At 45.2% G+C, this 18,027-nt stretch overlaps 2 protein-coding genes across 2 annotated transcripts; both read left to right on the top strand.

The window, feature by feature from the left end:
- Positions 1-7,953: 7,953 nt before the first annotated feature.
- LOC137522245 (claudin-8-like) lies at positions 7,954-8,688 on the top strand. The gene has a single exon (XM_068242276.1). It carries the CDS (start codon positions 7,954-7,956, stop codon positions 8,686-8,688), a length of 735 nt encoding a protein of 244 aa, XP_068098377.1.
- Positions 8,689-13,510: 4,822 nt separating this feature from the next.
- Positions 13,511-14,245, top strand: LOC137522244 (claudin-8-like). Its single transcript, XM_068242275.1, has one exon. The coding sequence runs from the start codon at positions 13,511-13,513 to the stop codon at positions 14,243-14,245; it is 735 nt and encodes a 244-aa protein (XP_068098376.1).
- The last annotated feature ends 3,782 nt before the right edge of the window (positions 14,246-18,027 follow it).

Below are 18,027 nucleotides of genomic sequence, written 5' to 3'. Positions count from 1 at the left end.
CACTGCCACCCATCAATCACCCCCTGTCACTGCCACCCATCAATCAGCCCCTAACCTGCCCCTTGCGGGCAATCTGATCACCCACCCACACCAATAGATCGCCCGCAGATCCGACATCAGATCACCTCCCAAATCCATTGTTTACATCTATTCTCTCCTCTAAACACCCACTAATTACCCATCAATCACCCCCTATCACCACCTGTCACTGTTACCCATCAGATTAGACCCTAATCTGCCCCTTGCGGGCACCCAATCACCTGCCCACACGCTCAGATTGCCCTCAGACCCCCCCCCTTATCAATTCGCCCGTGCAATATTTACATCTGTTCTCCCCTGTAATAACCCACTGATTACCTGTCAATCACCCATCAATCACCCCCTGTCACTGCCACCCATCAATCACCCCCTGTCACTGCCACCCATCAATCAGCCCCTAACCTGCCCCTTGCGGGCAATCTGATCACCCACCCACACCAATAGATCGCCCGCAGATCCGACATCAGATCACCTCCCAAATCCATTGTTTACATCTATTCTCTCCTCTAAACACCCACTAATTACCCATCAATCACCCCCTATCACCACCTGTCACTGTTACCCATCAGATTAGACCCTAATCTGCCCCTTGCGGGCACCCAATCACCCGCCCACACCTCAGAACGCCCTCAGACCCCAGCCCTGATCACCTCGCCAGTGCATTGCTTGCATCTATTTCCCCCCTCTAATCACACCTTGAGACACCCATCAATCACCTCCTGTCACCCCCTAGCACACCTACCCATCAGATCAGGCCCTAATTTGCCCCGTGTGGGCTCCTGATCACTCGGCCAAACCCTCAGATCCCCCTCAGACCCCCTTCCGATCACCTCCCCAGTGCATTGATTGCATCTATTTTCCCCTCTAACCGCCCCCTGAGACACCCATCAATCACCTCCTGTCACCCCCCTAGCACTCCTATCCATCAGATCAGGCCCAATACATCCTGTCATCTAAGAGGCCACCCTGCTTATGACCGATTCCACAAAATTTGCCCCCTCATAGACCACCTGTCATCAAAATTTGCAGATGCTTATACCCCTGAACAGTCATTTTGAGAAATTTGGTTTCCAGACTACTCACAGTTTTGGGCCCGTAAAATGCCAGGGCAGTATAGGAACCCCACAAGTGACCCCATTTTAGAAAGAAGACACCCCAAGGTATTCTGTTAGGTGTATGATGAGTTCATAGAATATTTTATTTTTTGTCAAAAGTTAGCGGAAATTGGATTGTTATTGTTTTTTTCACAAAGTGTCATTTTTCACTAACTTGTGAGAAAAAATAAAATCTTCTATGAACTCACCATACCCCTAACGGAATACCTTGGGGTGTCTTCTTTCTAAAATGGGGTCACTTGTGGGGTTCCTATACTGCCCTGGCATTTTAGGGGCCCTAAACCGTGAGGAGTAGTCTAGAAAACAAATGCCTCAAAATGACCTGTGAATAGGACGTTGGGCCCCTTAGCGCACCTAGGCTGCAAAAAAGTGTCACACATGTGGTATCGCCATACTCAGGAGAAGTAGTATAATGTGTTTTGTGGTGTATTTTTACACATACCCATGCTGGGTGGGAGAAATCTCTCTGTAAATGGACAATTGTGTGTAAAAAAAATCAAAAATGTGTCATTTACAGAGATATTTCTCCCACCCAGCATGGTTATATGTAAAAATACACCACAAAACACATTATACTACTTCTTCTGAGTACGGCGATACCACATGTGTGACACTTTTTTGCAGCCTAACTGTGCTAAGGGGCCCAAAGTCCAATGAGTACCTTTAGGATTTCACAGGTCATTTTGAGACATTTGGGTTCAAGACTACTCCTCACGGTTTAGGGCCCCTAAAATGCCAGGGCAGTATAGGAACCCCACAAGTGACCCCATTTTAGAAAGAAGACACCCCAAGGTATTCTTTTAGGTGTATGATGAGTTCATAGAAGATTTTATTTTTTGTCACAAGTTAGCGGAAATTGATATGTATTGTTTTTTTTTTCACAAAGTGTCATTTTCCGCTAACTTGTGACAAAAAAAAAATCTTCTATGAACTCACCATACTCCTAACAGAATACCTTGGGGTGTCTTCTTTCTAAAATGGGGTCACTTGTGGGGTTCCTATACTGCCCTGGCATTTTAGGGGCCCTAAACCGTGAGGAGTAGTCTAGAATCCAAATGCCTCAAAATGACCTGTGAATAGGACGTTAGGCCCCTTAGCGCACCTAGGTTGCAAAAAAGTGTCACACATGTGGTATCGCCGTACTCAGAAGAAGTAGTATAATGTGTTTTGGGGTGTATTTTTATACATACCCATGCTGGGTGGGAGAAATCTCTCTGTAAATGGACAATTGTGTGTAAAAAAAATCAAATAATTGTCATTTACAGAGATATTTCTCCCACCCAGCATGGGTATGTGTAAAAATACACCCCAAAACACATTATACTACTTCTCCTGAGTACGGCGGTACCACATGTGTGGCACTTTTTTGCACCCTAAGTGCGCTAAGGGGCCCAAAGTCCAATGAGTACCTTTAGGATTTCACAGGTCATTTTGCCACATTTGGTTTCAAGACTACTCCTCACGGTTTAGGGCCCCTAAAATGCCAGGGCAGTATAGGAACCCCACAAATGACTCCATTTTAGAAAGAAGACACCCCAAGGTATTCCGTTAGGAGAATGGCGAGTTCATAGAAGATTTTATTTTTTGTCACAAGTTAGCGGAAAATGACACTTTGTGAAAAAAAACAATTACAATCAATTTCCGCTAACTTGTGACAAAAAAAAAAAATCTTCTATGAACTCACCATACATCTAACGGAATACCTTGGGGTGTCTTCTTTCTAAAATGGGGTAATTTGTGGGGTTCCTATACTGTCCTGGCATTTTAGGGGCCCTAAACCGTGAGGAGTAGTCTTGAAACGAAATTTCTCAAAATGACCTGTGAAATCCTAAAGGTACTCATTGGACTTTGGGCCCCTTAGCGCAGTTAGGGTGCAAAAAAGTGCCACACATGTGGTATCGCCGTACTCAGGAGAAGTAGTATAATGTGTTTTGGGGTGTATTTTTCCACATACCCATGCTGAGTGGGAGAAATATCTCTATAAATAGACAATTGTGTGTAAAAAAAATAAAAAAATTGTCATTTACGGAGATATTTCTCCCACCCAGCATGTGTATGTGTAAAAATACACCCCAAAACACATTATACTACTTTTCCTGAGTACGGCAATACCACATGTGTGGCACTTTTTTGCGGCCTAACTGCGCTAAGGGGCCCAAAGTCCAATGAGCATCTTTAGGCTTTACAGGGGTGCTTACAATTAGGCACCCCCCAAATGCCAGGACAGTAAACACACCCCACAAATGACCCCATTCTGGAAAGTAGACACTTCAAGGTATTCAGAGAGGAGCATAGTGAGTCCGTGGCAGATTTCATTTTTTTTTGTCGCAAGTTAGAAGAAATGGAAACTTTTTTTTTTTTTTTTTTTTGTCACAAACTGTCATTTTCCGCTAACTTGTGACAAAAAATAAAATCTTCTATGAACTCACCATGCCTCTCACTGAATACTTTGGGATGTCTTCTTTCCAAAATGGGGTCATTTGGGGGGTATTTGTACTATCCTGGAATTTTAGCCCCTCATGAAACATGACAGGTGCGCAGAAAAGTCAGAGATGCTTGAAAATGGGAAAATTCACTTTTGGCACCATAGTTTGTAAACGCTATAACTTTTACCCAATCCAATAAATATACACTGAATGTTTTTTTTTTTATCAAAGACATGTAGCAGAATAACTTTCGCGCTCAAATGTATAGGAAATTTTACTTTATTTGAAAAATGTCAGCACAGAAAGTTAAAAAAGTCATTTTTTTGACAAAATTCATGTCTTTTTTGATGAATATAATAAAAAGTAAAACTCGCAGCAGCAATCAAATAGCATCAAAAGAAAGCTGTATTAGTGACAAGAAAAGGAGGTAAAATTCATTTAGGTGGTAGGTTGTATGAGCGAGCAATAAACCGTGAAAGCTGCAGTGGTCTGAATGGAGAAAAAGGCTCTGGTCCTTAAGGGGCGAAAAGACTGTGGTCCCGAAGTGGTTAAGAGGAGGTCGTTGGACAGCATACAGCCTGTTTCAGACTTTCTGGTCCTCATCAGTGCATGGCATGGATTGATAAAGCTCTGTGGGATAGGGCTTGGACCAGTACTAAGGAATATTCAGATAGCTCATGGTGACCCAGAACCACTAGGTAGCATAGGGGGCTAAAAGAGAACTAAAAGCGACAGTTCTGTAGTTTTGTGCTCAGCTTTACAACTCCAGGTGTTTGGAGGGAGCTAGGCATCACATGTCATCCTATCTTCCACCTATTTCTCGGGGCTTTCATCGTGATTTTCAACCAAACTTTTTAACTCCAGTTTTATTTTTATTTTTTGTCTCCAATTTTTGATCCAAGTTGGTTATTGGAGATTTGAAGGGCGACAGAGGGGAAAGCAATGGCAGGACCATTTCTGACCTACTTGGTGCCTCAGCCAAAGCCAACCTGTGTCACCCTCCCCCTAGCAGATACATGGAGAGGGAAGGGGGACGGGGGAGGGGGGGAGGGGGTGGTTGTGGGGGAGGAGGAACAGGATGCCCCCTGCTGTGGGAATTACAATCGCACCAGCCCACAATTACACTATAAAATCACAGAGACAATGGGAAGCTAGAATATACTGCACTTTACACTTCCCACTGGCAGAAACAGAAGGTCATTAACCTCCCTGGCAGTAACCCTGAGTCAGACTCGGGGTGGGAAAAAGCAGCTAGGAGCGGTAAACCCGAGCCTGACTCGGGGGAGCAGCTGAGAGGAATGTGCAGAGCCTCATGCGCAGTGGAGTTTTAACTCGCCTCCCCCGAGATCCAGGCGCGGGCAGCCATTCTCCTTCCTGTCTTCTGTATGCTGATATGATCTCACTATAGGGTATAGCACCACCAAGAGGATGGAAGGAGAATTGCAGTGTTGGATCCCAGGGAGGTGAGTAAATGCTGGGCTGCTGCAGAACTCTTTGCGGTGTGGATTTTAAAAGCATGCAAAAAAAATATCACCGCTTTTAGGCCCTGTTCAGACTATGTGCGTTCCAGAACGCGTACGGGCAGACTTTGCGCATAGAAACGGCTACTAATGTTTTCTAATGGCCTCGTTCTCATGTATGCGTATGAGACGCATACGTTTCTCATCCGCATTGCTGCACGCAGTTCTGTGCGTCACGCACAGAAACTAACACAACGAAAGTCTATGGATACGTATCAAAAACGCGTACTATTGCGTTTTAGCGTACGTTTCCCTCTGCGTTTCCCATTGTTTCCTGTGTGACGCACATCCTTTCAACATGCAAACATGCAATAGAAAACGCAAGAAGAACGCATATAAACGCATGTGTTTTTCAACTTGCGTTTTCTTTGCTTTTCTATGCGATCTGCAAACATTGACAGTATGAACAGGGCCTAAGACCCTAAAATCTGGAAACAATCAAACCGCCAGGGAGGTTAATACAGAGGGTGCAGAATTGTGCCCTGTACACTAGAGGGTGCCCCAGGGCCTTGCCTGGATAGCCTGTATCCAGAAACTGCCCTTCCGTGCTCACTGTCGCAAGGATTTACATTCTTTGCTGTCTGTGCCACGTGCCTCAGATTGCCCTCCACCCTCTCTGTTGTTGGGCAATAATAAGAATACATAACAATGCCACCTCTGAGAGTAACGTGCACCTCATGCTTACAATCCTGATATCTGTATTGTTCTGTGTATATGTCACATCTCTAGGTGACTGGCAGGTGAGTAACCGACCTGTTCTGCGACAACTAGTCAGACCGACGCGCGAGTGGCATTCCAACGCCCAAATTACTCAACGCTTATGCCAACGAGGGTATTGTTAGAACAAACTGACAAATTATTTACGTGCTAAAAAATTCTTACTTTAAACAAGGCTGAGGAGACTTTTTTTGTCTGAGGATTTTTTTTTTTGCAATATTCCTTTATCCCCCCCCCCAAAAAAAACCAGCGCACTTTGTCACAATCGCTTCTGCTGTGTAAGCAGTGACGAGTCTCCGCCCACCAATCTATACATTCCTCAGACTAATTATGCAAGACATGCCTGCCGCAGGGGAAATTCCGGAGATTCTGGAGCACAGAAGTCCAAGCAGAGAGTTCTACGGAACAATAACAATAAACAATTTCTCGCTGTGGCCAATTCCAGCTGCATCGTATTGTATCGCTGTGTCTCCAGCATTGATAACGATAGCCACACACGGTACAATCCGATCATGCAAACTACAGATTCCTTGGTAATTTGTATAGAGTATTATTATGATTTAGTATTTATATAGCGCCGACATCTTCCGCAGCGCTGTACAGCGTATATTGTCTTGTCAGTTAGGTGTCCCTCAGAGGGGCTCACAATCTAATCCCTACCATAGTCCTATGTGTTTTTATCGTGTAGTGTATGTATCGTAGTCTAGGGCCAATTTAGGGGGAAGCCAATGAATTTATCTGTATGTTTTTGGGCTGTGGGAGGAAACCCACCCAGACGAGGGCAGAACATACAAACTCCATGCAGATAGTGCCCTGGCTGGAAATTGAACCATGGACCCAGCGCTGCAAAACTAGAGTGACTACGTCACCACGGTAATATATGGGAGTGGTCATTTTTCTCTCTTGATTTGAGGACAGAAGAATATTTTGCAGCAACTTCACCAGTAATAATTCTGTATATAAAATACAGCTGTGTTGTACAGATTGTCTCTGCTGCATAAACAGGCTTCTACAAACAGCGATATTAAGTCCTTTAAAGTGACCATAAATGTACAATATTTTCCACAGATGCGATCGTTTAATCAGATAAGATAGAATGGTACAGAATATCACACAGTATGTGGAAAATCTACCTGAAACCATTCTATGGTCGATCAGAATACAGATTTTTGCTGATCGGAATATAGGCTTTTATGATCTTATCTGGAGAAAGTGCGCTTATCGACAATCGAGAACTACCTTTCAATGACTTACGATCCCGCAAATCTTATCAATTGATTGGATCTGAGGAAAAATATTGTATTGTTAAAGTGGACCTGAACTCTTGCACAGGACAGAAGGAAAACAGAGAGAAATGCACCTTGTGTGTATTTAGAGAGTTTAGCCTGTCTAGTTCCCCCTCATCTGTAACTAGTCACAAGTGTAATTTGATCTCTCAGCTGTGTCAGCTGGCTGCCACGACAGAGCAGCTAATTTGTAAACACAGGATGTTAACCCTATGTCTGCTTCCATAAAAGTGGGAATTAGACACGCTGCAGATTTATTACATGATTTGTATCAACTGTAACTAAGAAATGTTTTTATGCAAAGGTTATTATGCTGTTGCTTATCATTTAGAGCAGAGAGGAAGTTCTGAGTTCAGGTCCGCTTTAATGGGGACCTTTATTCCATATTGCTTCTGACCAATATATTCAGCATTTACAATAATACTAGTGAAAATAAAGTTTGTTACTTAGATGCGCAGGCAATATCTGGAGGAATTATTTGGATCTGATCACATGATTTATTTGTATGAGCTGATTGGAGGTTAGATGGCGGCGTAGACTCAGACACGTGGCATGCGTTCGTAGTTCGGACCATGTGGCCACTCCGGGCGTCGCTCCCCATTGTCTGGAGCTGCCACAGGTCCCAGAGGTAAAAGAACACCGGCATTATGCATGCAGATTGGAGCCAGAGCAGATTTGCATTGTGTGAGATCATTGATGCCCTCAGACTATAATTATTTCATTCCTTTATAATCCTTCCACGTGACTCCTCTCATAAATTGGCCGCCTCGGATCCAGTCTGGCACATTAGTACATTGCAGGTCACAGCTACTAGTACGAGGAAAGCTCTCCTGCCTTGCTGCTGACAATCATGGGCTGCATTTTGATGCACATCCTTGGGATCATCTTCGGGGGAATCGGGGTGATCTTGACTTGGGTCATCACCTTCATGGTCCAATGGCGGCTTGTGGTCTTGGCGGAAAACAACGGACTGGTGATAGAGACCGGAAGGATCGATGGGACGTGGTTCAGCCGCTATGACGGTTTGTGGTTGACCTGCCTCTACCAGTACAAAGAGACCATGCATTGTACTACCTATAACACCCAAGTGTCCCTCACCCCCGATCTCAAGGCCAGCCGTGTCTTTATGTGCTTCGCACTTGGCCTGACGGTTCTGGCCTTTTTCTGTTCTATACTTGGGATAGTGTCTTCCTGTTGCTGTAGCTGCTGCTGCTGTAGCAAGCAGGACAGACACTGCTTAACGCTGACTGCAGGAATCCTGTATCTCATAAGCCTAGTCCTTATTTTCATTTCCGTCGTCTGGGTCACCGTCTACATTACCCAAAAATCCTATAGTACCAATCTTACCCAAGGAGCCGTTAGGATTGAGATAGGAGAAGCCTTGATGGTGGCCTGGCCCTGCATTGCCTTCATCCTTTTTTCCGGAATTGACCTGATCGTGATCTGGAGCTGTGCTTGTGGCTGCCCACGCCCAAAAACCTACTGCAACAGCTATAAATTGCCGATGGAGCAACGGAAGGTGCAGCAGTGCAACGACGATTGCTCTGACATGCGGGCCAGCACCCCCAGGATGCAGTATCTATAAACCTGTCCGACTTCACCAGGGAAAGCTTCACGACTGAGCCATAACAGGATCATCCACCAGGCAACCTAGGCAGGTGCTTGGGGCCTAGTGGGGGGGGGGGCAAGGAGCCCACCTGCCACCTTCTTTGACCTTTGTCTACTTCAGCTTACCAAAAGGACCACAAGGAGGTCCCAAACTGAGCCGCAAGTGAAGCACTTCTCCGATCTACAGTAAGGCTGTACCTGAAACAAATACTGTCTGTGCTGCTCAGTCAGCTTCTGGGACAATCTCACAAGGTAACTCAGGGGCACCCCCCTTGCCCTAACCAGCCAATGAGATGCCAGGCCACCTGGATCCCTGAAAGCCAATGGCTGGAGGTGGACTTGAGATCTGCCAGTGACAGACTGACAATACTGAACTCACAAGTTTCAAGGTTTTTGGTCAGACTGTAGAACTGCACCCAACATCTGTTCTGGCATCACTCTGTATGTTACTGTCTTATGTCATTACTTTATCTTGTGTTGCTCTGTGATATAGAGTTGCTGTTTAGCTGCTGAGGAACTACAAGTCCCAGCATGGGCTGTTGTCGGAGCAGGCTCTTGTAGTTACTCACTGGCTGATGTTGCTCTAGGCTTGTGTGACATATGATTATGTACAATACTGTTCATTGAGTGAGGATTACAAAGAACAATGTCCAGAGAGAATTGCTAGTTCCTGGGTGTAAAGCCAGGCTGCCCTGCGCCCTGGAACCAGCATTCCTTCTAGGGAGAGAACTAGATGGAAATATACGGTGTAAATGTTGAATGACACGAATGCTGTTTTGTGCAAATAATTATGTTTGATGTACAGAGTTAGAGGGGGGACATAATAAGACATTTTAAAAAATATATATATATTTTCATTAGATTCTATATAAACATTGAATCTACAGAAAATATTTAAAAAAAAAAACTACAAAACCCAGGGCCACTTAAATTGTTGTTCAATCATTTTTTTTGTTTTTGATGGAATGTTAATGTGGAGCCAGGCAGAGTCTGGGCAGAACAATAAGGCCCCGTATCTTGGTGGTGCAGCGTCCGGGGGGCCGATGCCAGATGTAATACTTCTATACATTGCTCTCTGTCCAGGGGGGCCGACGCAGTATATAAGAATTCTATACATTGCTCTCTGTCGGGGAGGGGGGTGTAACCACCCAGAACTCCGCATGGAATCCTTAACTATTGAAAAGTTATCGGACAGATGTGGAACACGACAGGTCCGCTTGTAAATAATCTGTAAATTACAGTCTGTAAAGTTTTGCTGTATCTGCTCTTTGTTACTGTTATTTATTTTTATTTAATGTGTATTTCCGGATTAATAAAAAAAATGAATCTAAATTTTGTTGTTATTGTATTTGAATATTTCCCCCATAGCCCTATACACGCGCCATCACAAGCACGCCGCTTGCTATAATCGGATGAAAATCTGTGCCACCAAGTGCGGGCCCAATCGACAATGCGACCAATCTCGGGTTGAAATTGGCTGCATGTAATCGATGGGACATGCTGCATGTAGAGCCTATTTACTCGATCGGGATTGCGTCGGTAACAGCGAGCGATAGCGGGACGAGCGACAAACACGCGAAACCCCCGGCGCTGCTTCCCCAGTGTATAAATGCACGTGTATGTTTATACATCACCTGTCTTGTGTAGTCCGTCTGCTGGCATATAGCACGCGGCATGTGTGTGATGTCACACATGCGCCACGCCGGCGGTGTGTACACGGCTAATGAAAGAGCATCGGATGCGGGAGATGGACGGGCACGGCTGCATAAGACAGGTAATGTATGAATACACACTTACATGTACATTTATACACTGGGAAAGAAGCGCCGGGGGTTTCGTTGCATTCATCCCGATATAGCTTGCTGTTACCGCCTCACACCCAATCGGCCACGACAGGTTGACATCTTACAGCATCTCCGATTGACATGCTCAGCCCTAAACTGGTCACAACATCGATCAGGTATGCACTTGGCAGCAGCGATTTTCATCTGATTCAATAATAATTATTGAATCTGATGGTGGATCGGCCGCCAAGTCACTAGATGTATGTGTAGAGCACAGTCTAACTTCGGAGGCTCTGAATGATGGATGTCTCCTTGCAGCCATGGCAGCGGCGATTTCGGCAAAACGCTCAAGCGCTATGGGCCCATTCCCACTTGGGCGATTTGCGTTACTCGCTGACGATTAACGCAAATGTCCAAACGCAAACGTTTAGCCTGCATAATTTTCAGGCGATTTCCTGGGGATTGCGTTTTAGTGCTATAGAAGCGCTAAACGCGATTGCTAAAAAAAAAATGTAAATGGCGAATTTTTTCGTGTTCAACTCAAAAAAAATCGCCAGAGCAAAGCGCTAGCATTTTGCAATTTGCAAATGTGAATGGGCCCTTAAGCAATCTCTGTCCTGCTCTGAATCAATTCGTTTTTTGGCACACCAATGGAACAGTATTTTAAAACAACATATAGCAATAGTCTGGTCACCGGACTTCCTGTCTGGGTATCAGAAGCTTCTGGCATGAATAGCAGGTGGGGTAACCAGCATTATATAAAGTGGAACTCTGAGGAAACGAGAAAGCCCACCTTATTTCCTGTCATATTACCGGTCACCGGAAGGGAACCTCATTTTACTCATTTAGACAAATACATGAAAAAATACCATGTTTGTAGTGTGGGAAAAAAAGTGAAAAGTTCTGTAATGCTGAATAAACAGGCTTCTACAAACAGCTGTTTCCACAGATGCTATCGTTTAATCAAATCTGTTTAACACCACTCAGCAGGTCTTAAGTGGGTTACCATGGAAACGGCCGCTCGATCGAGCGGCCTTTCCATGTCAGTTCACGGAGGGTGTCTCCGTGTACAGCCGGAGAGCCGCCGATCGCGGCTCGGCGGCAAAATGTAAACACGGAAGAAATCCCCGCTGTTAACATCATACGGCGCTGCTGTGCAGCAGCGCCGTAGAGCAGATGGGCGATCCCTGGCCTCTGATTGGCTGGGGATCGGCGTCATTTGATAGGCTGAAGCCTATCCTACAATGCGCAAGACGGATATCCGTCCTGCGCTGCTCACAGGGGGAGGGAGAGGGAGGGAGAGAGCGCCGAAATGCTCCGGAGGGGGGCTTTGAAGAGCCCCCCTCGCAAAGCGCAGCAAGCCGGCGGCGATCAGACCCCCCCAGCAGGACATCCCCCTAGTGGGGAAAAAAGGGGGTAAGTCTGATCGCCCTGGCATAATCCTGATCTGTGCTGCGGGCTGGAGAGTCCATGCAGCACCGATCAGAAGAAAATCCCCAGGTCCTTAAGTGGTTAATCAGATAAGACAGAATGGTACAGAATATCACACAGTATGTGGAAAATCTACCTGAAACGATTCTATGGTCGATCAGAATACAGATTTTTGACGATCAGAATATAGGCTTTTATGATCTTATCTGGAGAAAGTGCGCTTATCGACAATCGAGAACTACCTTTCAATGACTTACGATCCCGCAAATCTCATCAATAGAGATGTCGCGAACCTCAGATTTTCGGTTCGCGAACCTCCACGAAAGGTTCGGTTCGCGAAAAAGTTCGCGAACCGCAATAGACTTCAATGGGGAGGTGAACTTTGAAAAATAGAAAAAATTCTGACGGCTAGAAAAATGATAGAAAACATGTTTCAAGGGCTCTAATACCTGGAGGCACACATGATTGAGTGAAATACACATCAAAAGTCCCAGGCAAAAATCTAGATTTCACATAAACCCCTATTTTAGTCCTCCTACCCTTCTACCTATTCCCTCCTCCCTCTGTCTAATCTGCCAGAGAATTATATTATTTCAAAAGCCAGTTTACATACCATAGCTGAGAATTGAACCCAGGTCTCACTGTGTGGTGGGCAAGTACCTTAACCGCTGTACCACAACAGTACTAACTGAAGGTGGCCTAGCATTTACCATTTATGCTCAATCCAAGAGAAAAATTAGACAAGACAAATAACATTTATATCACACTTTTCTCCTGGCGGACTCAAAGCACCAGAGCTGCAGCCACTAGGGCACGCTCTATAGGCAGTAGCAGTGTTAGGAAGACTTGCCTAAGGTCTTCTACTGAATAGGTGCTGGCTTACTGAACAGACAGAGACGAGATTTGAACTCTGGTCTTCTGTGTCAGAGGCAGAGCCCTTAACCATTACACAAAGCAGCCACTGCTTACAGATATGTAGCCAGACATGGCCTTGTCTTTTGTGTTCAACAGTTGTCAAAAGAGAACCCCAGATAGCCAGGTAGATTCCTCTCTCTCTCTCTCTCTCTCTCTTCCTAACACTGCTATCTTGTCTAATTTTTCTCTTGACAATATTCCATATTGCTTCTGAGCAATATATTCAGCATTTACAATAATACTAGTGAACATAAAGTTTGTTACTTAGATGCGCAGGCAATATCTGGAGGAATTATTTGGATCTGATCACATGATTTATTTGTATGAGCTGATTGGAGTTTAGATGGCGGCGTAGACTCAGACACGTGGCACGCGTTCGTAGTTCGGACCATGTGGCCACTCCGGGCGTCGCTCCCCATTGTCTGGAGCTGCCACAGGTCCCAGAGGTAAAAGAACACCGGCATTATGCATGCAGATTGGAGCCAGAGTAGATTTGCATTGTGTGAGATCATTGATGCTCTCAGACTATAATTATTTCATTCCTTTTATAATCCTTCCACGTGACTCCTCTCATAAATTGGCCGCCTCGGATCCAGTCTGGCACATTAGTACATTGCAGGTCACAGCTACTAGTACGAGGAAAGCTCTCCTGCCTTGCTGCTGACAATCATGGGCTGCATTTTGATGCACATCCTTGGGATCATCTTCGGGGGAATCGGGGTGATCTTGACTTGGGTCATCACCTTCATGGTCCAATGGCGGCTTGTGGTCTTGGCGGAAAACAACGGACTGGTGATAGAGACCGGAAGGATCGATGGGACGTGGTTCAGCCGCTATGACGGTTTGTGGTTGACCTGCCTCTACCAGTACAAAGAGACCATGCATTGTACTACCTATAACACCCAAGTGTCCCTCACCCCCGATCTCAAGGCCAGCCGTGTCTTTATGTGCTTCGCACTTGGCCTGACGGTTCTGGCCTTTTTCTGTTCTATACTTGGGATAGTGTCTTCCTGTTGCTGTAGCTGCTGCTGCTGTAGCAAGCAGGACAGACACTGCTTAACGCTGACTGCAGGAATCCTGTATCTCATAAGCCTAGTCCTTATTTACATTTCCGTCGTCTGGGTCACCATCTACATTACCCAAAAATCCTATAGTACCAACCTTACCCAAGGAGCCGTTAGGATTGAGATAGGAGAAGCCTTGATGGTGGCCTGGCCCTGCATTGCCTTCATCCTTTTTTCCGGAATTGATCTGATCGTGATCTGGAGCTGTGCTTGTGGCTGCCCACGCCCAAAAACCTACTGCAACAGCTATAAATTGCCGATGGAGCAGCGGAAGGTGCAGCAGTGCAACGACGATTGCTCTGACGTGCGGGCCAGCACCCCCAGGATGCAGTATCTATAAACCTGTCCAACTTCACCAGGGAAAGCTTCACGACTGAGCCATAACAGGATGATCCACCAGGCAACCTAGGCAGGTGCTTGGGGCCTAGTGGGGGGGGGGGGGGGCAAGGAGCCCACCTGCCACCTTCTTTGACCTTTGTCTACTTCAGCTTACCAAAAGGTCCCAAACTGAGCCGCAAGTGAAGCACTTCTCCGATCTACAGTAAGGCTGTACCTGAAACAAATACTGTCTGTGCTGCTCAGTCAGCTTCTGGGACAATCTCACAAGGTAACTCAGGGGCACCCCCCTTGCCCTAACCAGCCAATGAGATGCCAGGCCACCTGGATCCCTGAAAGCCAATGGCTGGAGGTGGACTTGAGATCTGCCAATGACAGACTGACAATACTGAACTCACAAGTTTCATTGTTTTTGGTCAGACTACAGAACTGCACCCAACATCTGTTCTGGCATCACTCTGTATGTTACTGTCTTATGTCATTACTTTATCTTGTGTTGCTCTGTGATATAGAGTTGCTGTTTAGCTGCTGAGGAACTACAAGTCCCAGCATGGGCTGTTGTCGGAGCAGGCTCTTGTAGTTACTCACTGGCTGATGCTGCTCTAGGCTTGTGTGACATATGATTATGTACGATACTGTTCATTGAGTGAGGATTACAAAGAACAATGTCCAGAGAGAATTGCTAGTTCCTGGGTGTAAAGCCAGGCTGCCCTGCGCCCTGGAACCAGCATTCCTTCTAGGGAGAGAACTAGATGGAAATATACGGTGTAAATGTTGAATGACATGAATGCTGTTTTGTGCAAATAATTATGTTTGATGTACAGGGTTAGAGGGGGGACATAATAAGACATTTAAAAATATATATATGTATATATATATATATATATATATATATATATATATATATATATATATATATGTGTGTGTATGTATGTATGTATGTATGTATGTATGTATGTATGTATGTATGTATGTATGTATGTATATATATATATATTTTCATTAGATTCTATATAAACATTGAATCTACAGAAAATATAAAAAAAAAAAAAACTAAAAAACCCAGGGCCGCTTAAATTGTTGTTCACTCGTTTTTTTTTTTTGATGGAATGTTAATGGGGAGCGAGGCAGGGTCTGGGGGGTTCAGTGGACAGAACAATAAGGTCCCCGTATCTTGGTTTTGCAGTGTCCGGGGGGCCGACGCCGGATGTAATAGTTCTATACATTGTTATCTGTCCAGGGGGGCCGACCCAAGATATAAGAATTCTATACATTGCTCTCTGTCGGGGAGGGGGGTGTAACCACCCAGAACTCCGCATGGAATCCTTAACTATTGAAAAGTTATCGGACAGATGTGGAACACGACAGGTCCGCTTGTAAATAATCTGTAAATTACAGTCTGTAAAATTTTGCCGTATCTGCTCTTTGTTACTGTTATTTATTTTTATTTAATGTGTATTTCCGAATTAATAAAAAAAATGAATCTAAATTTTGTTGTTATTGTATTTGAATATTCCCCCCATAGCCCTATACACGCGCCATCACAAGCGCGCCGCTTGCTATAATCGGATGTAAATCTGTGCCGCCAAGTGCGTGCCCAATCGACGATGCGACCAATCTCGGGTCGAAATTGGCTGCATGTATCGACTGGACATGCTGCATGTAGGGCCTATTTACTCGATCGGGATTGCGCCGGTAACGGCAAGCGATAGCGGGACGAGCGACGAACACGACGAAACCCCCGGCGCTGCTTCCCCAGTGTATAAATGCACGTGTATGTTTATACATCACCTGTCTTGTGTAGTCCGTCTGCTGGCATATAGCACGCGGCATGTGTGTGATGTCACACATGCGCCACGCCGGCGGTGTGTACACGGCTAATGAAAGAGCATCGGATGCGGGAGATGGACGGGCACGGCTGCATAAGACAGGGAATGTATGAATACACACTTACATGTACATTTATACACTGGGGAAGAAGCGCCGGGGGTTTCGTTGCATTCATCCCGATATCGCTTGCTGTTACCGCCGCACACACAATCGGCCACGACAGGTTGACATCTTACAGCATCTCCGATTGACATGCTCAGCCCGAAACTGGTCGCAACATCGATCAGGTATGCACTTGGCAGCAGCGATTTTCATCTGATTTAATAATAATTATTATTGAATCTGATGGTGGATCGGCCGCCAAGTCACTAGATGTATGTGTAGAGCACAGGCTAACTTCGGAGGCTCTGAATGACTGATGTCTCCTTGCAGCCATCGCAGCAGCGATATCAGCAAAACGCTTAAGCGCGATTGCAATAATATCCTATGGGCTAGTTCTCACTTGGGCGATTTGCGTTACTCGCTGACGATTAACGCAAATCACCAAATGCAAACGTTTAGCCTGCATAATTTTCAGGCGATTTCCCGGGGATTGCGTTTTAGTGCTATAGAAGCGCTAAACTAAGCAAAAAATAATCACCAGAGCAAAGCGCTATTAAAAGCGATAGGGTTTTGCAAGTGTGAATGGGCCCTTAAGCAATCTCTGTCCTGCTCTGAATCAATTCGTTTTTTGGCACACCAGTGGAACAGCATTTTAAAACAACATAAAGCAATAGTCTGGTCACAGGACTTCCTGTCTGGGTATCAGAAGCTTCTGGAATGAATAGCAGGTGGGGCAACCAGCATTATATAAAGTGGAACTCTGAGGAGACGAGAAAGCCCACCTCACTTCCTGTCATATTACCTGTCACCAGAAGTGAACCTCATTTTACTCATTTAGACAAATACATGAAAAAATACCAATGTTTGTAGTGTGGGAAAAAAGTGAAAAGTTCTGTAATTATATTTATTTTTGCCGGCTGTGTTCTCGTTGTGGAGATCTGCGCACACTTCCTGTGATGTCAGCAGGGCTGGATTTAGGTTAAAGGGTAACTTCAGCCTAAACAAACATACTGTTATTAAGTTACATTAGTTATGTTAATTAGAATAGATAGGTAATATAATCTTTTACCCACCCTGTTTTAAAAGAACAGGCAAATGTTTGTGATTCATGGGGGCTGCCATCTTTGTCATGGGGGCAGCCATCTTTTTGGTTGAAAGGAGGTGACAAGGAGCATGAGACACAGTTCCCACTGTCCTGTGTCCTGATAACCCCTCCCAGCTGCACACACTAGGCTTCAAATGTCAAATTCAAAATGTAAAAAAAATAAAAATAAAATGCACCAAAACAGCAGAACAAGAACAACATCAGAAATCCCATCATGCTTTGCACAGCATAAGGGGAAAACTGCCCGGGCAGTTTTCTTCTGTGCAGCTAAAAATGAGGCTTGTATAAGAGAAACAAAGTTCTGATGCTGTGAAACTGTTAAAGAAACACCAGGCCTGTTCAGTGCCGAGTCAATTTTTAGTCTGGAGGTTCACTTTAAGGACACCTAGGCCATGGCCTAGGGCACCACAGGAGCAAGGGCACCAAAGCAGTTCGCTAAACTGATGCAGCATTTGCAAGCTTGCAAATGCTGCAATGCAGTGAGATCAGGCGAGCGCCTGACCGCGGTACTCTGCTGCTAGCTGCCTGTGCAGCGGCCACCTTGCTCTCTGTGCACAACTGCTTTGTGGCCAGTGGCTATGGACTTGGTCAGCATTGGAGACAGAAAGAAAGAGGAAGTTCTGCACTGGAGACAAGTTGAGAAATGAGCGACACTGATGGCTGCTGCAGTGTGAAGGCGAGCTGGCTATCTATACTGAAAGGGGGGTGGGAAAAGAAGGGATTAAAGGAGTCATCTGGCTACCTATACT

This window comes from Hyperolius riggenbachi, chromosome 6 (assembly GCF_040937935.1).
Source record: "Hyperolius riggenbachi isolate aHypRig1 chromosome 6, aHypRig1.pri, whole genome shotgun sequence".
Taxonomy (NCBI): Eukaryota; Metazoa; Chordata; class Amphibia; order Anura; family Hyperoliidae; genus Hyperolius; species Hyperolius riggenbachi.
This window is presented reverse-complemented; position numbering and strand designations above follow the sequence as displayed.

Bases quoted from the DNA above. Each gene is read 5' to 3' on its own strand.
- LOC137522245 (XM_068242276.1), top strand. From the start codon at position 7,954: ATGGGCTGCATTTTGATGCACATCCTTGGGATCATCTTCGGGGGAATC.
- LOC137522244 (XM_068242275.1), top strand. From the start codon at position 13,511: ATGGGCTGCATTTTGATGCACATCCTTGGGATCATCTTCGGGGGAATC.